Below are 21,542 nucleotides of genomic sequence, written 5' to 3'. Positions count from 1 at the left end.
AAACCCTAATGAGCCAGGCCAAGCCGCTGTGATGGGCACAATCCAGTGCTGGCACCATTGAAAGGAATGATTGATTCTCATGTTCTGGGGTGTATGACAGGACTCGTCCTGTAGGGGGCAGCAGTCTGTTAAATGAACACACATGGGAGCAGCTTAGAGCTGCCAGTCAGCCTGCCCACAGTCCAAGTGGTGCTCTGTGGTGCTCAATTCAAGCAGGACGGGTGAGCAGGTGGGCACACAGGACCCATCTGTCGGATTTGATTCTGTACGTTCACGGTAAGCGATGACCTTTAACGCCTTCACGGTTTGACTTTGATTCACTGAGCGGACGACTTTCTCCAAACGAGGTCGATGCCATCGTCAGTCTGATTTGATTTTTTTATCGATTGGTGCCACGGGTCAAATTCGACTTCAGCCCATTTTAATAAAATGTCCGACTAGAGAAGGCCACCAATGTCCTTTAATTTAGTGCTCTTGACCAACACCTGCCACCTGGCGCACAGAGTCCACACTTAATGCCAAATGACAGTGCGACGGGACCGAGAGACCCAAACCCAGATAACCAGCGAGGCTCCGTGTCGGGGGGCATTCGGCTGTAAATCTTAGTAAAAGCCAAAGCCTTAATGATGGCATCAGTCAATCCAATCTGCTTCGAATAGAGAAGAATAGAATAGAATAGAGGGTGGCACAGGGACAGGACCTGTTCTCAAATCTTACTGCCGGTGCCACACTGGCATGCTCTCCCAGTGCCCACTGGGTTTTCTTCTCCAGTCCCAAAGATGTGCACATTATGTGAGCGCCCTCTGCATGGTGTCCCTTGAACTGGACAAAATGCTTTAATCAGGTTACTGGCACCTTCAGCCAATGTGATGCCAAGTGTCATGGCAGTCTGACGTGGCCATCTTTGCCAAGGATAGCCTCTGCCACAGTTGCAGTGGGATTGGAAGGCCAGTGAGTGAATGAATGGATGATGTGATGAAGCCCCAGCTCCGCGTGTCCCCTGCGGTGGCCGAGAATCACTAGAGGAGTAGGTGGGTGACACTGAGGACTCCATGCAGGGACTTTTAAACCACCGGCACCTTCCACCTTCAGCGTCTCTTCATCAGTAAAACCAAATGAGACCCTCAAACGAAGAGACCCTACTGGGAGGAAGGCAACGTGTGTGAAAATCTGCCAGTCAGAGTTGAATTGGACTCCATGGGAACAGAAGGCACGATGTGACATTGCAGGTGACAAAGCCCACATGAGTAGCACAGTGTGCCCGTCCACGGCAGGGTCCATTGGGACTCACCTTTAGGCATTTGTCAGGCACAGGTGACCCCTTAACGCAGGACCCCGATAAGCGGTCACGTGTCGATTTGGCACCGTCATGGACTCGGAGCTCCCGACTGCGCAGACGCGTGGCATGAAGTCCTTTTGAAATGGCGTGGAGGTCCTGCGGAGGTCCGATTCAGCTCTGCTTTGAAAGTGAATGCGTGACAACTGCCGACCGCACGTGACTCCGTGCAATCCCACCCCGAGTGTGGCGCCGCAACCACGACAGCGACAGCCCAGAGGAGGCCCAGAGGCCAGCAGCGGCGGCCCCAGTTGTTCAGCGAGCGCTCAGTAACGGGCGCCTAACGGGCACGAGCCTGCCCAGACATTTCGGGTGCCCGATGTTTGTGACGTCACTGACCCCTTAATGTACTGGTGCTATTAAAATGGAGGCAGGTCCCTGTGAAAGGCACTATATACAACAACAGCTACTCTTCTCTGGAGTCACCTGCTGTGATGCAATGCCAGAGCCACCAGCCAGACTTCAGACTGGCACCACGAGCACGAAAATGAATGTAGTAAAGCGCCTTTCAAGCCGCTTAAGAAGTGTCCCAGAAGGACTTCTGTGTTCCTTCAACTCACACACAAGTCACCATTGTGATTCTTTATAGCGCCTGTCCAGAGAGTTTCGTTAGCCATTCGTCCGACTGACCGCCGTCTGTGACCCTAAGGCGCTTCTTCACCTTAGCCCCTAGGGGGCAGCCCACCCGAATAAGGTACGACATGCTGGCTGTCTTGTAAATAACATCCATAATAGACACAGGTCTGGTGATCGGGCATCAGCCACAGGTGCCCTGCAGGGGCCATCATGGCATCTCTGCCAACACTTTGTTTGAGTGGCATCACATGTTCTTAAAGGTGAAGAACATTGGTGGCAGGTGCTGTCAGACATTGTTAGGTCACTTTTCTGGGTGTCATTGGTCTGGTCAGTTTAGCACACAAGTGCCAAGGACAGTGCCAGCCCTGGGTGTCTTCTTTGTCTTCATTTTTAATTTTTCATTTTTGAACTCTGCTGCTCTTCACTTCATGTCCTGACCGACTGGACCAGCAGGCACCCGAAGCTGACAAGAACACGGGGCCCAAATCTCCAATTCCTGCCAATGCCTGAACTTCTGAATTGAAAAGTCTTTCATGAGCTCAGGGCACTGCCAGCTGCAGCATGGTCTGTGACACGGGCACCTCAGGGGGCATCTTACAGGACTCAGTGGAGGGCACAGATCCAGGCCTGGAGAAAGCATTTATAGAGCCTTTCCTTATGGAGATGAGAAGAGCTGTGAACATTTAGCCACTAGGGGGAGCGGGAGGTCCTGAGAACAGTCGGAATGACCAGTGGGAGGCCGAGAGCGGGGGGGTGGGTGGGGGAGTTGGGAGGGGGGCTATGAATGGTGGGTTATGGGGGCGGCGACACAACGAAAGACAAAAATCAAATAAAAATACAAAGTGACGGCGCGGTCCCTTGTGATATCCGTGGGCGCTTTAAGATGACCAGCGTGGCGTCTGTCTGTCATACAGCGCCTTTCACATCGACTGTGTCCATCAGTCCCACCTGGCGCAGTGGGCACGTTGGATCCAACTTGAAGAGGACTGGGGGTCCTAAAACAGATTAAGCACTTGTATCCAGACATGGCTCATGTGCCATGTGATCATATCTGGAAGGCGCTATATACAGTAAGTGCTTTATCTGTTTTAATAATAATAATTTTTTTTTTTAATTAATTTTTTGCATTTATATAGCGCTTTTCTCACTACTCAAAGCGCTCAGCAATTGCAGGTTAAGGGCCTTGCTTAAGGGCCCAACAGAGCAGAGTCCCTATTGGCATTTACGGGATTCGAACCGGCAACCTTCCGATTGCCAGTGCAGATCTCTAGCCTCAGAGCCACCACTCCGCCCTAGGACCCCTCTTACCCCTCACACAGGACCCCAAGCTGCACACGTCCGCACCCTGACCGTCTCGGACACACACACGCTCACGACCACGCGCTCTTACTTTGGAGTTTTTTTCATGTGAATTCTTTTTTATTCAGAATTCATTTTAATAATTTAATATTTTTTTTAAAGCAGTGGACAGTCCACCGGTGGCCTGTCTTTCCGCGTCAGCAGCTCTCCAGTCTTCCTACACTGCCAGTCTGTATTTGCTTTGATGGCGCAGCATGCCAGTGTTGTAAGGGTGGTGCCATCCACCGTGTGCCACCACTCAAAGAGAGGACAGACATGGAGGAGAACTGCCAACGATGGCTTGTGTACTGCCACCAGCCTATATGGCGCCTTTCAGGATCCCCTGCTGTAGGGGGGCTGAGCTGGACATGAGGATGTGGCCCAGTGGCAGCAGTCCAGGGCGCCTTCAACTGCCATACATACAATGGAGGGGCAGCCTGAGTGTACAGAAGGGGCACGGGACCTCTGGGCCATTGTGTGGTCAGATATTTGATGCCAGGCAGTGGGATTTTCAAATGGGGAGCAGGACAGAAATGTCTCTCTGGTCAGGACAGTCCAAAGGGGCGTCACAGCAAGGGCAGCCTCTGCCCACCCCTGCCTCTGCCACCCTGGGGCCTTCATCAAATGGGTGGCTCACACTGGGCGATGACCATTTGAACCCTCTTCCCCCAGGACTGGTACCGAGGCAGATGATGCCATGCTGAGCCACGCCAAGCTGTCCTGCTGCACTAAGCTCTGAGAATTGTGGTCTCCGCTGCCACTCGTTACGCTTGCCAAGCCCCCTGACCGCCGGCCGCCTTGGCTGACTGATGGCTTCCCGTTCATCAGGATGTGCTGAATCGACTCTCCCAGCTTCCTGTCTGCTGGCCACCGCCGCCGGTGACGGAGCCATTGGGCACTTCCTGCTGCTCAGGCCTCCTTAAAGTGACAGGAGTGATTAGATGGGGTCCTTGTGACTCTGATGGCCCTTCGGGCAACGGCATCAGCTTTGAAAAGTACAGAAAATCAAAGTGAGTGGAGGAAATGACCAACCAGTGACACTGGTGACACACATGAGCAGCAAATGATGGCACAAAATGACGCCAGGCGTCAGGGGGGCTACAGGTGAGACAGATGGCTGCACAGATTGACAGGAGTAAAGGAATACGAACGGGTGATGGCCAGCTGGGCACGCGGGTGTCACTTCTGCTGGTCACTGTGGGCACTGTGGTCACTTTTCACCTGCTCAGCCTCTCTATCTCCTCCTTGCCATTCCCAGCCTGACCCTGATCCTCCATGTCCCCTGTGTCATGTGACATGCTGTCACTGACCGCCACTGCCTTTTCAACCTTTGAACATGTGAAGCTCGTCTAGATGCCCGCTGTTTGGTCACCTCTGCCCTCCATACTCGGCTTCGAGTCGGCCCATCTGCTGTGGTTCTGAAGCCACTGGTAACGGCAGTGTCACCTGCAGAGTGTCACCCAGCTGTGTGGACAGCTGACCCGAGACTCTCCTTGAACCCTCGCAGTTTGCACATGTGCACAATCACCATGGAACCTTCAGGGGCATTGGCAAGGCAGAAGAAGACCATGGTGGTCACAGTCGTGTCACTGAGCCGGTAAAGGGCAGCTGCTTGTCAACTTCATGGTGCACAGAAAGCCAAGCAAGTGGCCCAGTGGTCTGCTCTGCTTCCCAACATCTCACTGGACCCCAACCTGTGTGTCTGTCTTGGCTGGCATTGGTGACTACAAGTTACAAAAGGGGTGGGCACTGTGAAAGTGACACCAAGTGCCCCTCCTTTGAAATAAGCAGGCATCTAAAGACCACCCCACAGCTGCCATGCTCCCGGTGTGAATGTGAATAAAGGTGAGGTGGGCACAAGCAGGTGATGGGTATCGGGCCTCCTGGACCGGCCAGGCATACACAAAGTCACATTGGCTCTTCAAGGCTCTGGGCGATTGTCACCATCACAGAGCCAGCTTGAAGTGCCAGTCTGAGCTTTGGCGTCTCGGTTTCTGGTAGACCCAATGTGCAGTTCTTGAGTGCCACATGCAGATGGCATCCACTGCCTCAGCCCCCCTCTGAGGGGGTCTTGCCTCCAAGTGCTCAAACTGCCAAATGACATTGCTTAGTTGGATGGCATACTCAGTGGGTAAGTTTGTGTCTGACCTGGGCGAGCAGATGGCACATTTCAGGACTTCTGGCTGGTGGGGCTGTCACGCTCGGTGACCGAGGATGTCACATTACACAACAAGCCATCGCTGGGCATGTCAAGTTTAATGACGGCTCTCTGCGCAGGCTGACCCCGCCCCCTTTCCCTGACAGCCAATAGCATGCTGCCTGCTGGAGCTGGCACTGTGCAAAGGGTTAACAGGTGGGGCTGTGATGGACTTCACGACAAATCAACTTGAGGCGTCACCGGCTGATGGGCACAGAAGCCTCCGGAAGTGACAAAGTGAAGATTATGCCGCCTTTCCTTTCTTGAGCTGACACCCATGTTTGTGACCCCTGAATGCCACCTGCCACCTAGTGGCTGCACTCAGGTTGGCCTTGAAGCCTCAGCTCTCCACATGAGAAGCCACTTTGGGGGCTCCTTGAATGCCATTTGAGTCACCTGAGCCTTCACTTCTGTGTTCTCTCAGTTGGGGCTCCGGGTGTCACCACTCGAGCCAACCTGGTGCCATGAAGTGCCAGTCTGGGTGGCCACAGCACACATTCAAGGTGTTCGTCACCGATCAGACGATGCCCCCCGACTTGCTGGATGCCTCCCAGCTCTTGACGCCGACTCTCGTCTCTTTGGGGCTCCACACACACACCGGCCAGGGGGGGTTTGAGCGCCTCACAGTGGAGGGCTGCACTTGGGTGACATGACGGCTGTGGCTGCCCGGCTCTGCTCGGGCACAAACAGCGCTTGCTGTCTGAGGTATTTGAAGTGGGCGCTATGTTGAGCGGATTGGGGGGCGAGGACCGCTAGAGAGCCCAGAATGTCCAATAGCCCTGCCGAACTCACACTTGCCAGTCCACCACACTGTCAGATGGCAGGGGGCTCAGCCCACTGGGCACTCTCGTTCATGTGGCACTCCTTCTGGCATTTTCTGCAGTGCTAGTGGGAGCCCCCCAGGGGTGGTGGGGGGTGAACAGCACTTCACATTGAGTTGAATTGTGACATTGGCAAGGAGGAAAGGCGCTACACACTGCAGCAGGCAGCAGGCAGGTAGAGAGAAGAGTGTCCCAGTGTAATAGGCAGACGTGAAAGGCATCCCATAATAGCAGACTACCGCACCTCAGGTCAATATGAACGGAGCTGAAAGGTTTGATATGACGGACGTTCGGGTCAATAGATTTGAAAGGTGCTATATCGTAAATAGGTTGCCCTCCATTCTGTGAACCCGCTTTACCCCAAACAGTTGGCATGGAAGCTGCAGCCGTCCCCAGCAGTCTGAGGGTGCCAAGCAGAGAAAGGTCGATAGTTAGATGTGAAAGGCACTATACAATGGATTGCTAGATAGATAGGAAAGGCACACTCCAGTCACCAGATAACGTGAAAGGCACCACATCCTGAGGAATGGCTATGGCAGCTGGCACTTAAACATGGAAGGCAAGATAAAGAATGCCAGACGACAGTGAAAGGCGCTATATATCAAAGCAGATGTGAGCGTCTTGTTGGGCTGCCGCTGCTGTGGATTTCCATTTTTTTGGTTTCAGCTTCTGGACCCCTCGTTGTCCCACTCAGCCCCTCAGCCCCCAGCTGTCTGTGTGTTGTCCCCAGACCACCCTGCAGTGACCCCTGCAGTCCCATGAACAGGGCCGTGGCACATTAGGTGACATCGTGCAGCAAGCAGGACCCCCCGGACGTGTGTTGTGTTGGCCAGCTGGTGGGTGCACACACACAGAGACACATACACACATAGGGTGAGTGCCATGTGTGGCATTAGGGCATGCCTGGGGGTCCTTCTGTTTTCTGGGTCCATTGTATCCATTTGAGTGTCACTGCTGGCACTGGCCCTGGCACAAGATAAGAACAACACCAGCATGCCAGCATGAGAGGAGCAGTGCCAACAGAGGACAGTATGCCTAACATGGGGGGCACCAGAAACTGAGGGGGAAGCCCTGGTGACCTGGCATGAGACCTCACATCATCAATGTTGAGACAAACAGGTGCCACATTCAGCCTCCAAGAGGCCAGGCGTAATGCTTTGGATGGCCAATAGATGTGACAGTGAAGACCACTAGGGGGCACTCTGGTCACCCTGTGGGGGAGTTTGAGGTCTCACAGGAGGAGACCCTGGCCAGCCAGCTCAGGTGTGGACCTGCCACTCTGGATGTCAGTGACCACATTGGCATGGCCTCGCCCTCTTGTGCCAACTGACCATCTGTCAGGATTGGTAATTTAAATGAGGGGAAGGCCCACCTTAAGCCCCTCACTGGCTTGTCATTTACTTCTGTGTGATGGTCGATGCCACTTTGCTGTCGTTTTATTTGTCATTAAAATCATGAGGTGTGGCCGAAGGGATGAACGCCATTGTCATTGTTCTCCTAACGGGGGCTCCGTGCAGCTCTCGTGTCTCTCTCAGATCTCAGATTCCAAAATGACGGCCCACCGCCAGAGGGAATGTAATTAGGCTAATGAGGAGCGGCCGCGGCGCCCGACTCCACGCCATTTCAAAAGTGAGCGAAGATTAATTGCGGTTGAAAATGGCATTTTGGCTGACAGGCCTCCCCGGGGAGACGTCGGCACGAGGACGAGGACTGCGGCGCCAACGCTCTCTGCTTCTGCTTCTCCTCCATTCGGTGGTCCTGTGAAAACGACGGCCAACGACGGAAATGAGCAGACCTCGAGAAGAAGGAAGTGGCGCATCAGCAGGATGGGCCAGTCGGGCAACGACACAGCAGGAAATGGGGGTCGGTAGACAGGGCGAAGCCCCTGGCACACAAAAGGACACACTCAGTCACAATCCGGAGCCACCAGAGTGAGGCATTCACACTCACTGGATCCCAGCTGTGAAAAAGTGACACACCCAGGGTGTGATACCAGGCAGGACGCAATCAGGTTGGAGACCCACCTTGAAGTCAACCTGGCAGAGGACAAATCACGTGGCCTGCCACCACCAGGAGACACTGAGCCCAAGGTTATGCAGGAGGACCCACTGATCAATGCGCTTGAATGACAGGTGGAACACTGGGGGGCGGGAGGGGGTAAAGTGAAGTCCACCTTTAAGCCTTCATTTGTCCAGCAGGTGGCAGCAGTAGACACTTTACGTTAGACTTAACTCCCTGCTACCCATTATGGTGGGCTTTGGGACTGCTTGGCACTTTAATTGGGATCCTGGGACATTTTTTGGCCTGTTGTGGAGGCCATTACTGGATGGCCAAAATATCCCTGGAAGTGTCCCAGGCAGAGAGTGGGCAGGACAGCAAGAGATGGGACCGGGCAGGAAGAGGAGCCAGAGAAAAGGAACATCAGGTGGGCAAGTGGACCAGCCAGACCACCACACAAAGAGGGCACTGCAGGGTTTGGGAGGGGCCAGCTAGTTCTTGGACCTCAGGTCTTCCATTGCTCAGGGGGCTTCCCTTACTTTTAATTTTGGGCAAGAAGTCAGGGCATCCTTGGTGGCCTTCATCTATCTGTTCATCTATCTATCAGTTATATAGTGCCTTTCTATCTATCTATCTATCTATCTATCTATCTATCTATCTATCTATCTATCTATCTATCTATCTATCTATCTATCTATCTATCGATCTTTCTATATATCTATCTATGTATCTATCTATTATATAGTGCCTTTCATCTATCGATCTATGTATCTATCATATAGCGCCTTTCACTTCTATCTATCTTTCTTTTCTATGCTGCCCTTCCCTACGTCTCCATGCCATATTGCTCAGCCTAAGCTGTAATCACCCAAGTGATCTTTGACTGGCCCACCGTACCGATGACCACGACCTCTGGTTGGTGCCCATGACAATGAAGTGGTGGGTACAAGTGTCCCAACAGAGGCTGCCCCTCCCCCAGCATGGGTGAGGCCGAGGACCTAAGAGCTGAGCCATCGTGCCCCTGGCGAGGCTCCCGTATGGGTAGTCCAGGCCCATTCCACACTGGCCGTCGTCAGGCTGTCCGCTGCGGGGTCTTCCCCAAGAGCCGTCTGCTGGCTCCAAAGTGCCACGAGGTTTGTTTACATTCAGAAGACACCGAGCCTGATGAAACGCAGACATGAAGAAGAACGTCGTCCATCTTGTGCTGACATCCAGAATGTGTCGCTCTGACAGACCCTAATGCCAGGCGTAGTCAAAGTGGATCTAAAAAAACAAATAAAAGAAGGCCTGGACTGGCAGGCACGAGACCACCGAATGATGAGGACAGGGAGAGCAGTGATAAAGGGCAAGCAACAATGGCCAACTTAACAAGAACTGATATGCCACCTGGGGCCAGTCTGAACCTCATGTCTGGCGCTGCCAGGGTAGCTCCCTGTGACCCCAGAGTAGGATCCGGGTGGACTTTGGGCGAGGCCTGGTATTCTGCCCTCTTCATAATGCATGGCAGGTCTGGTTGGGATGGCTTGGACGTTTCTGGTCATCTGTGCTTGTTAACATCACGACTTTCAGGATTTGGTTTGAAGCCAAACGTGCATCATGGTGACCTGGGCATGTCAGGGAGACTTCAGGCCAGGGGGCTACTTGAGTGAGAATCCATGCACTGAACTGATGTGGGGTCAGATGATTAAGACAGCTAAAGACAGCTGGCATGGGGGGGCATTATGCCAGCTCCAAAGCAAATGTTGAGGGGCACCAAAAAGAAGGAAGAAGAAGAAGAAAAATCTGACGGACCCGAGTGATGGATGGACAGAGGGACAGACACACAGAGGGACAGACTGACTGACTCCTTGATGGATGTTTCTCCTTGTTGTGCAGCAACATCTCATCAGATAAGCTGGACAGATGGACTGACTGACCAATTGATCGACTCATTCTGTTGCCGCTTTCCTCTCCTCTAATTTGGCCCCCTCGATTCTCCCCAGATGTGCCCCCCATGCTCACCGTGCCACCTTGACACCCGTGTGAGTACAAACAAGCAGATAGCAGAAGCCCACTGAAGATTCTCTTTCAGTGACTCTGCCACCACTGCCAGGAGGTCATCCTACCAGCCTGCCAGCCTGCCAGTGCGGTGTAAACCGCTGCTTCTTCATGGTGGCACCTTGCTGGCTCCTCCCCTTTTCTTTTTTTTTATCTTCGACCAACTAAGTGGCATTTTGGAGTCACGAAGCAAGCATCACCCAGGACAAACAGACCGATGCCAAGGCAACTCAAGCCCAACGGCGTTTGCCCTCTAAGTGGCCTGCTGGACCCCATTGGGGCTCAAGTGCTGTCACTGATCTGCAGCCCCCTTGTGGCAATACCAGGTGATGGCAAAGCCTGGGCAGGAGGAGGACAGTCCTAGTGGCAGCATGTGGCAGTGATGTGTTCTGTGGTGCTATGGAGGCACTGGGGTTGGCACTCATTGGAGGTGGTGACCCTGGTCCTGTGTGAGTGACCACGTGTGTCCTGCTATGATGGACATTTGGTCTGCTCAGTGATTTTAGGACAAAAATGATCTCCAAGCTGCCCATAAGTCGCTGCCAAGTGCTTTTGATTTTTTATATGTGCCAGGCTCAGTGTTCTGGTTACTCAAGGGACCAAAGCAGGTACCCATGACACTGTTCTGACCTCATGCCCAGCACCATCACACCACTGAACTGGGTCAAATGGGTTCATGAATCAGCGGGCAAACACATTTCTATAGGTTTTAAAACCCTGTGGCCACTATGGCACCACTGGGCATGATTAAGTCAAAGTGAGTAAAAGTGAAAGGGCACAGCAGCTGCACATCTAAGGACATTCAAACTCCCTGCGGCTTTGATACCCATGCCAGTCCGCAAGGGGCTCCTGGATGGCTCCATTTGACTCACTGGGCATCTTCTCTCATTTACTGCAGGAACAGCACTGACTGCCAGTAGGCATTCATGAGGGCACAGAGGGAAGCTTTTATTAAGACCACATGTCATGATTCATAGGAGTGACCAACCTGGCACAGGATGCCAGACTTTCTCTAGAGGTACAACTGCTGGAGTGAATTTGGACTGGAACCCGGGTTCAAAGTCTGCCCATGTGCTGTGCTTGCTTATTGAGCCCTCCTGCCATGTTTGGTAAACCTGCCAGGGTGCTGTGCCCACTTTGGTGAGTGCCCTGGTGTAAGCGGGCACAGGAGCCACCATTCTTAACTTCTTCTGGTGTGTTTTTAGCTCATATCCAACTTCCAGGCCTGCCTAGGCACAGCTGACTGTGATGGCCCGTGCCATGAGAGACGCTATAAGAAACTGGAACGTGCCACTAATGCCAGTCTATTATAATATAATATGATGATAGCATGTGTGTGATGGACTGTCACCCTGTCCAGGCATTATTCCTGCCTTGTACTCTGTGCTTGATGGGACTGGCTCCTAAGTAGGTTGAAACAGGCTGTGGGTCCAATGCCAGTCCTTCACCATATTATAGAAGGTAACAAACTGTAATACAATGCAGGTTGGCACAGGTTGGCCTGCTGTCTGTGTCTCTCCCTGTGCCCATATGGGTCTTTCTGCAGTCCCAAAGGCTATCTAATGACTTTAAACGGGTCCCTGATAAACTGGTGCCCCCTGCGTGCTGCCCCCTGCGTGCTGCCCCCTGAATTAGACTAAGTGGTTTGATCAGGTAGCTGGCACCCTGGGCCAAGGTAAGGTTCTGTGTCACAGTGCCCCTTCCAGGCTGGTGTCGCCCTCTTTGCGGAAGACAGCTTCAGTCACAGACTTGGCACAATTATGGTGGTTCTCCTTAGCATTTTACACAGGCATGCATGGCATGCCCATCACACACGAGGATGGACAGACTGGTAAAACCTCAAAGAGATCCACCCTGACAATGAAGGGGGTGACTGAACTCCTAACCTGGCAGTGGGCGGTCCTGTGCTTCACCTTCGAGGCCACCTGACCGTTTTCCTCCATCCCCGTGCTGCCCTAACACTTTCATGCCAGTTCGTGTGAGTCTGATGCCATTTGGGCAGACAGACAGCAGCTTCCTCACCGTCTTCTCCATCTTTAGGATGACTCCAGCGCCAGGCTGATGGCAGACCACTCAGGTAAGGAACCCGTGGTGATGCCTGGACCTGTGCCAGGCTGCAGATGGCCAGAGACAGGCGGTTCAGGTGGTGCGCGCTTGATTAATTACCCTGTTCACCTGGCCCTTCCTTGGCACCAGGTGCCAGGCAGCCCAGAATCTGACAGTCGAGTCAGAGAGCTTGTGGCTTGGGGTACTCGTCACGATTACCTTCTGGAGTCGCAGATGGGCAATGATAAGAGCAGAGAAATGGGGGTCCTGACCGGAGGGAGAAGTGCCAAGCACAATGGCATTGAGATGGAAGCTGGCGGATCAAACAGATCCTGAAATTACATGAAAGAAGAGCTCTTTGATTTACAGCCAAGGTGTGGCTGCAGATTGGCAGTGCCCACCCAATGAGGAACCAGAAAAAGTTGGCTTTCCATTGCCCACCCTACATATCCACATGCCCACCCCAGGATGCCATCTGAGTAAAGCCCTGGCATCCTCAACGACGAGATGTAGTGTTCCGAGAGGTCACAAGGTCGATAAATGCCACCTCCAAATACAAGCGGTCATGCCTGGATGCCAGATCTATGCCAGTTTTGCTGACTGAAGCTCATTTGCTTGTGTCAGTCGCACATGTCACCAGTTATCCCTTCTTTAAGGTCACAGATGTCACATCCTGTCATCGGTCTGCCAGCTCTGAAAACTTCATAAACTGCAGCAAAAATATGCAAATGAGCAAATGGCCGCCCTAAGCCAGCAATGCCCCGCCAACTTGTGGTCAGGTACCTGCCATCCTGCCGACGGCACCAGTGTCCTTCTCTGACCTTCTAGAGAATGTGCCGTAACCGTGAAGCTCTAAAGAGCAGTAAAGGCACTGAAGGCGACCCCCCAACATCAAACGCGGTACCCACACGAAGCCCCGAGAGTGGACAAAAGACCGAAATCCTCAAATTCACAAAAAGCTTGGAATATTCGGCAGAGAAGCTCACCAACGCCAGCGCATTCAATGAACCGCAAGGGACTGGGGGCGGTCCCTTGACAAGGATAGGCAGGTGGTCCCACCTCTTTGGGGACCACCCATGAAGCACATGGCACACATACTTAGGCATAAAGAAGATAAACGATGAAAATGAACCAAACGGACAAGACATTTGAACCTGGATGAAGGATACCAGCTGCATGGTAACATCACACTGTCATGGTATCTTCTGAAGAGCCCTGAGCGACATTCTGCCCACCACTTAAAGAAGCCTTACACTGAATGGCATTTGCTCTCTGAAGCGGGCACCTGAGCAGACGATCATTCAAAATCTTAACGTCCCAGGTAACCGAGCGCTTGTCACGGTCACAATCACCATCTCAAGATCACAGACTAAATAAGGAGCGTCGGGCACCACCCAAAGTGTGGTGCCAGTGCCAAGCAAATTACAAAGTAAGGAAGAATAGAAAAACAATAAGGAGAAATGCAAGAGAACGGAGAAGACCACGGGAGTCGCTCAGAGACTTTGCAGAGCCTGCAAATGTCCACCCATCCATCCTCTAACGTGCTGCTGACGTCCAATCAGAGTACAGAATGCACTGCAGCCATCCATGGGCGCCAGCTGATAGTGGGCATTGCTTCAGAGCACAGCAGAGGTGATGAAAGAGTTAAATGAGAATTAAGGGCAGAGGCTGAAATACCCCAAACAGAGCAGCGAGGGGCAGAGCTGAGCTCAAGGACCACCGACAGAGACTGCCTGGGCAGGCCCTGGTGACAACGTGAAGCTCCTCAGCCAAAGGTTCAACTGCCAATGAGATGTGCTGAGCAAAGGGCACACTGCAAACACATGGCATTGACTGGGCAGGGACAGAGTGGTGAAGAGAATTCCAGTGCTGAGTCTGACGTCCCTAAAGAGATGGAGTGGCACTACATTTAAGGATTGTGAACTGGCACTACAGTTGGCATTTCAGCACTGGGTCACTGTCCAGCACCACTGACTTGGCAGACCTTACTGGGGCACTGTGGTCAGCCATTGTATCTCACCAACATTGTGTTTCAATTCATTGTTCAATAAAACCCAGACAGTCTGTCACTTTCCAAAATGAGTACACAGCCGTGCCAGGTCAAGGCGCTATATAAACCGGGCTGTTATCTGGGCAGTAAGCTCCTCCTATTGGTCATTCCATTTCAGCACTACAAACTCTGACAGTGCACACCTGGACACACCTCAGTGCCCGCTCAGAGCCTGCAGATGGATTGAGTTCATTGGAAGCACTGCTCTGTGTAAGACAAATGACACATGTGACACGTCACGCATCCAAACTGCCACCTGTCACCTTTCTAAACCTGCAAAGGAAGACTCTGCATAGGACCACCACAACAGCATTCATCATGGGGAGGACACCCAGACGGCCTTGCCAGCTAATCCAATGCCAGTCCTGCGGACGCCCCCAACAGGCGTGCCCTTCAACACCTGTCATTGCAGGTAAGACCCTCACTGAGCGCCCAACGCCATTGTTACTTTAAGTGAGCCTTCAGCATGCAGTGACATAAACTGACGGGTCACTGCAATTAAAATATAAAAGCTGCCAGGAAGACACTGGAGGACATCCATGGCCTCTGTGCCCTCAACTGGGCATTTACTTCTGGGGCATCATCACTTGGAAGGGTCTGGGGAGGCACGGGACTCCTTTGTGCCTCAGATTTGGTCATGTCAGGGTGGCATTCTGCTCAAGAGGACGTCCTGAGTGCCCACTGACTTGCCATCAGCGTCACCTTTACTTGTTTTTAACCTGCTCAGGTGTGTCTCTGGGCACCTCATGTTACAAACCTCCGAACTCAGCGCTGGGTGCAAAGCAAGAGAAAACCCAAAAGGGGCACCAGTCCAGCCAGCCTAAACGGGCACACTGGTGCAGGCCTCAATGACCAGTTTAGAGGTGCCGGGTGACGCATAATGCCTTTACCAATGCATTGTTTAAAAAAATTAATTAAAAAATGAAAATGGCAGAGGAAAAGGCGCAGACAGATAGACTGTAAGGCATTATACAGCCTAAAAGAATGAAATGTGCCATACACTAGATGAATAAAGTGATTGGCAGAATAGAATAGACTGGCGCTACTGTAAAAGGCGCTATAGAACAGTAGTGTAGTGTTTTGGGATCGGGTTAGGGTGATTTCACTGAGGAGCATATCTCACCTCCTCATCTGTTACATTTGTTTTCTGTTGCCCACAGTGGTGCCAGCTGGGCACTTTGCCCTTCTTTTCCTAGACCTTTGGCTTTCCCTTCCTGGCTTTCCAGTTTATTTTCCCTGACAGGCTGCCAGTCCCAGGTCATCAGAGTGAGCCATGCTGGCAGCACAGGACAGAAGGAGCCCTTGAGGACCTGAGGGAGAACACATGCTGAAGGGTGCCAGCTTGGTGCCAAGCAGGATGTTGATCAGCTATATAGCTCATGCAGCTCAGGCTGAGGGGTAAGCTGAGGCCACTACAGATGACCAGCTGCCCACACAAAGACGTCTTTAGGGTTTCTGTGTCGCCCCTCAGAACAACACGTTCCTTTGTGATGAGATGTTTGGCTCCTGAACTCGAGAACAGAAATGGAATGATCGGGCACACTCAGACATGGCCATCGACGCCAGAGTAGTCTGTCCAGCTGTCCCTGTCACTTTCAGGTGACTATCACACGAGGACATGTCGGTCAGGACAGAGAAAGAGCTCTGAAGGGCACTATAAAACCTGCCATGTGGGCCTCAGAGCTCTCCGTGGTACCCAGAAAGGTCACCGCAGATTCTCACACACGAGGACACCTAGTGGAGACTGTGGAGAAGTGTACCTGAATCAGCAGGCAGGTGGCCTCCAAAACAAACTGTCCAGTCGGGTGGGCGATGTGGTGTCCCTGGTCACTTTTACAAACAGCACAATGACATATTGGAACAGCTAAGCTGTTAGACCTTTAATGGTGCAGAGGACGGGATCTTCTCGCTCTGTCCAGGTTCACTCCTGCCTTTCACTTAATGCTGCCATTACTGGCTCCCCATGAGCCTTTACCATATGAGCAAGTAAAGACTGAACATCTTCTGCCATTTCTATAAGGGGCGGCTGAGAGTTACTGAAGTGCCACAGTGTGCAGGTCATTGTGATGCCACAGTTGCGTTGCCTGGGCACCTTGACCATTTTTGTAGTTTTCTTGGACTGGTGGCCTTATGCAGATCAATGAGACTTGTTCAGTCTAAAAACTACAAATATGGCTGCCAGTTTACTGGGTAGGCCCGCAGACCTCTAGAAGGCTCAGGCCACAGACTGAATGGACAGCAGGAGGTCAGTTAGCTGGCCACATTACTGGTATCTGATGAAGCAGGGCGCCAAGGTGCATTCTTCACATGGCACAGCTGCCCTTCTCAGCTGATGAAGGTGCCATGCTCAACAGCATGTGGAAATGCCACGTTGGCACTCTGAGGGCAACTGCACCTCTGGCATCCATTGTGACGGCCATCCATTCACGTCTGGGCTGTTACAAACCCTGGATGGGATGCCAGTTCAAAGTGAACATGGGGGGCATCAGTGTTAGCTTCTGAGTTCCAGTTCAATGACTACCTCAAAACATCTATAGACCCCAAAGAGGATCGAGGGGTCAGCCAGTACCAGTGGCCGATGTCCAGACTTGTGACCACTACTGGACTGTGTCTATGCAAACAGAGTGCGGGCTTTTAAAGGTCCCGTCCAGCACCTGACCAACTCATGTGACCTTGAACCGGATTAAGCTGGTCAGGTCATGTGGGCCTCTTTGGGGGAAACACCTAGATGAGAGGATGGGGGGGGAGGCAAGGGGCGAGGTGGACACACCGGTCACTTCTGCTCAGATGCTCCCAGACATCCTGGAGGAATGAAACCAATGGCAGCCTTCCCACAGTTCCCAGCCCACATTTGTCCAGATGCCCCCCAAGCTTCCCTGCTCTTGACCTGGTGCTGTCCTTACTGGGCATCAGTTGTTTGTCTTTTCATTGTTCTTAGACCACCCAGAGGGGCTGACCAAGTTACCCAGGGGGTCTTTTGGCCCCCCAGTTTTACTCTGATTGCCCGTCTTCAGTTCTCTTGTCTCTCATCTTGTGATGTGCGGGTGGCACTCTGGACTCCATCAGCATATCTGAGTCCTCAGTGGGAGGTGGAAGGTCCACTGTGGTCACAGCAGCTCATTCTCCATTCCGTGTTTGAACTATGTGCCCTCCTGCGAATGAGTGTGCCCAGGGGTGGCCTGGCATCAAAGTGTAAGGTTGGCACAGGATGTGAAGACCCAGGATCACAAAATGGACAGAGAGAGTGGGGCAGACATGCAGGGGTCTCAGGTATGCACACATGTGTCAGCCAAAAGGTGCCCACTTCTCCAAGTCCTAATAATGGCCTCCTGAAATGGGAAAAGCCCCCCTTAATTAGAATGAAAATGGCTGGAAGTTTGGGGCACAGTCTACTTGGGGGGCTGTCCGTGATGGTGGTGCTGCTGAAGTAACAGCCGACTAGGCTGGTCCAAAGAGACAGTGGAGCCCACCACTCGGGCACAAAAGAGAAGCACTGGGGACCACGAAAGAGAAGAAACCCATTAGCACGTAGAAAAACAAAAAGGCCACAGGAAATAAATGGTGATGGTGAAGGTGGGCATCAGAATGTGGAGGGTGAACCTATGTGGGCATGAGACAATGTGCAGCAGGGTACATTGGAAAATGAAAAATCAGAAAACACGACCTGGGCCAACTGGGCACAATAAGCCTCGATAAAGTCAAAGAACGAAAGGGGAGATGTCGGGTGAAAGAGGACGGTGACTGCCAAGGCAACATTGGGTGCAAGGAGGGCACCAACCCTGGACAGGGCGCCAGACAACAGAGAGGGTGTCTGAAAATGGGACAGAAGTACCCAAGGTGCCATATAAGGGACAGGCAGGCAGAGGCTATCAGAAGGTCACCAATAGGGACTCTGCTCTGTTGGGCCTTAGCCTGAAATTACTGAGCACTTTGAGTAGAGAGGAAGGCGTGATATAAATGTAAAGAATGAAATATTAAATATTTATATATATATATTTATATTTACATATATTAATATTAAAATGATTATGATTATATATAATAATATATTAAATATTACAATTAATATTTATATTTATATATTAATAATATTAATAAATATAGAATTCAATATTAAATAGACAGCTACCTAGAGTGAGGAGGCGCCACATAACAGAGTAACAGGCGCTGTACCACAGATAGGAAGGAAAGGCGCTACATACTAGAACACCAGACAAGAAAGCCATTGTGTAAAAATCAGTGCTGTTTGCCCCACACTGAGGGGTAAAGTCTGCGTGGAAATGAAAGGCACTATATCCACCACACTGCCCCCCACCCCATCTGGAGTCTCTGCTGGCAGCTTTGGGGACAATGACAGATCTTGGTGCACTTCTCAGACCATACATGCGGTCCCACTCCCATCCGTCATGTCACCCACCCGTCCTTGCCGTGCCCCTACCCAGCTGTTCTTGTTGGTCATGTGACCCCAGTGCCCACATTTTGTTTTGCTTTCGTTTCCCCACTGCAGTGGGGTGCCACACTTGGCCCGAGGACGATGGCCGTCATGTGAGGCGTCGGCCCATGTGGCCTGCTGGCAGCCTCACTGACTGGACTTGTGTTGTGGACAAGCCGGGAGCTCAGCACTCACACACATGGCACGGGATGCCCGCTCAGCTGTGCCCGCTGAGAGTGAAGCCAACACGCACATGCCCGGCTATTTAGAGCTGCCAGTCCAACTCAGCCACATGTCTTCAGCATCATGCGGCCAAACCTGCAGACCAGGAGAGAAAGTGCCACGGACACGCAGAGAACACGTGACTGGCCGGAGAGCAGAGGCAGGGCTGGGCATTGCACCCGTGTCCTCAAGCACTTCACCTCAAGCCAGCGTCTGTGTGTGCCCACCAGTCAGCTCCTCAGACGCTCAGCTCGTCGAGTTCAGGGACGGGGGCTCACAGTCTACCCGACAGCACCAATGGCATAGAATGGCTTGTTGGGGTCCCTCACATCTGCCCAGTTTGGGGTCATCCATTAGTAGGATGTGGCAGAGCAGCTGCAGTACTGGGAGGAGGGGTCCGGACATGCCAACAGCCCACCAGCTGTTTTGAACCCAGGTCCGTGTTTCCTGCGCCCCCTTGAGGCCGCTCTCTCATCACAGACGCCCGCATTGACGGCGCACTGGCTCTCCGGTGGGCTCCCGACGTTGCGCGCTTTCCGCGTGTTGTGTCGGGTTCACGTGGCGCCCCCCACCGGTGACCTTGCGCTGCCAAGCCCGGCTGTGGAGTAGAGAGGCAGCGAGCGAGAGGAGCGGCGACGGCGGCGGCGTGCCTGTGCAGCTCCGGTCGGGTGTGGCAGGAGGGTCCGGCCGTTTACTGGGGGGGGGGGGGGGGTGTTGCGGCCGGGGGTGGTTTCACTGACTCCACACACACGTGTAGGAGCGGACCTCAGTCGCACGTGTGCCGGGCCTGCATGTCACCGAGGCCAGAAACGCCGTAGCTCGAGTGTGACAAGTGCGCGCAGACACCCGGATGTGCAGGTGCTTTACTGAGTCGGGGTGACGGGGGGATGGCGTGTGTGTGTCTGTGTGTGTGTGTGTGTGTTTGTCTTGGGGCTCCGTCACATGTCCTGATATAAAAACAACTGAACAGAAAGAAATTAGGAGAGTTGAAAGACAGGCGGAATGCCACTCGGGACCACCCGACATGTCCTCGGAGGTAAAATCCAATTGAGGTCGACCTTGAAGGAAGCGACAGACAGACAGACAGACAGACAGCCTGCTGGCTGCGCACACGCCGCTGTGCCTCCCGGCTGTAGGGGGCGCTGCGCTCGTCCCCGGCTCCCGGCCCGGTGCCTTAAAGAAAGAAGCGAGCCACGCGGGAGCGCGCACAGCTGGCACCCCCACGCATCCTAACTGAACACCAAGCCGCACAAGTTTTTGGTCTCGTCGAACTTGAGATCGCGTTCGGACTTTCCCGACCACCCTCCCCAACCCCCCCTCACCCCCCCGAGTTGCCCTTTTCGGGGGTCCCGTCGGCGGCAGCCTACCTTGGTCTGGATGTAATGAGGGTAGTAGTAGGTGTACTGAGGGTACATTGGTCGATGCTCCAGTCGTTTGCCCATGTAGCTGGAATCGTTAGGTCCGTCGCAGGGGAATCGCTGCCAGTCTGTGTTGCCCCCTGCCCATCCCCGGGACGGGATGACGGATGAGACGTCGGGACGGCGGCTCGCTACTTGTCACTCCTGTCGCTCTGCTCGACTCAATTTCCAGTTTCCGAAGGCAGAGCCAAGCAGAGGGGACACCGGTAACGGAGGAGAAGCAGTGGGGTGGGGAGGGGAGAGGAAGGGAGAGGGGTGGGGTGGGGGGGGGTGGGGGCTATGAGTTACCAGCCGGGCCGCTCGGCTTCTAATCGCCTGCCTTTCTTTGCCGGTCCGGGGCTCCGTTGAATTTCCCTTTCGCTGTTTTCCTCCCGGTGCCCGTGGCAGGCTGCGCCGAGCTGTCTTTAGCGGATCGTCACATGCGAGGCTCCGATCAATGCAAAAAAAAAAAAAAAAAACCCCGGGGGGCGTATAGTAGGGGGCCGTGGGGGTGTCAGGAGACCGTAAATTCCCCAAGAAGTGCGGCGGCGGCGGTCAGGTCCTGTCAAGACGGCATGCGGGCAGACGGCATCAACTCCAGGTAGTTTGTGCCCACAGGAAGGGGGGCGGACGGCTCAGCGGTTATTCCAAAAACGCCCCCCGCCCCCAGAAAAAAACGGAAAAGAAAAAGAGCCCCGCAAATCTCGGCCGCCGGCTTGTCGCCCCCTTTTCTTGGGATTTCGCCCTCCCAGCCTAGCCGCTGCTGTCTCCTTCACACAGTGACATGGTGTGCGGGGCTCGGCTTGTCTTTCGCGCAGACCACCCCCTTCCCCGAGGTGGGCGGGACTTGCAGCGCCCTCCCCCACCCTGGAGAGCCAGACGCAGTCCAGAAGGCTGCAGTATTTCCTAGCAGAAGGAGCGGCGAGCGGGGCGCCTGAGGCCCTCTGCTGGCGGACCCGGGACTCGCAGCGGCGGCCGCCGGACCTCCTCGTCTGCTCGCTCCAGCTGCTCGTGGATTCCTGGCAGCTGCCAAAGGACATTCCTGTCCCTTGTCATCATCACTGCTCCGCACCTGCAGGCGCAGACCGAGAC

At 53.4% G+C, this 21,542-nt stretch overlaps 1 protein-coding gene across 3 annotated transcripts in view; it reads right to left on the bottom strand.

The window, feature by feature from the left end:
- rbms3 (RNA binding motif, single stranded interacting protein) overlaps positions 1–21,542 on the bottom strand; it is a 73,185-nt gene extending 51,643 nt beyond the window's left edge. For 2 of the 3 annotated variants that reach the window (XM_051935659.1, XM_028817843.2), the window contains exon 1: positions 20,421–21,540. In XM_051935659.1, coding sequence (XP_051791619.1) covers positions 20,421–20,495 — 75 coding nt within the window. In that variant the 5' untranslated portion in view covers positions 20,496–21,540. Of the gene's footprint in view, positions 1–20,420 lie in introns of all 3 variants that reach the window. The other variant, XM_051935660.1, reaches the window with a different exon arrangement.

This window comes from Erpetoichthys calabaricus, chromosome 13, assembly GCF_900747795.2.
Source record: "Erpetoichthys calabaricus chromosome 13, fErpCal1.3, whole genome shotgun sequence".
Lineage (NCBI taxonomy): Eukaryota > Metazoa > Chordata > Cladistia > Polypteriformes > Polypteridae > Erpetoichthys > Erpetoichthys calabaricus.
Note: the sequence above shows the minus strand (reverse complement) of the source record. Positions and strands in the feature narration are given on the sequence as shown.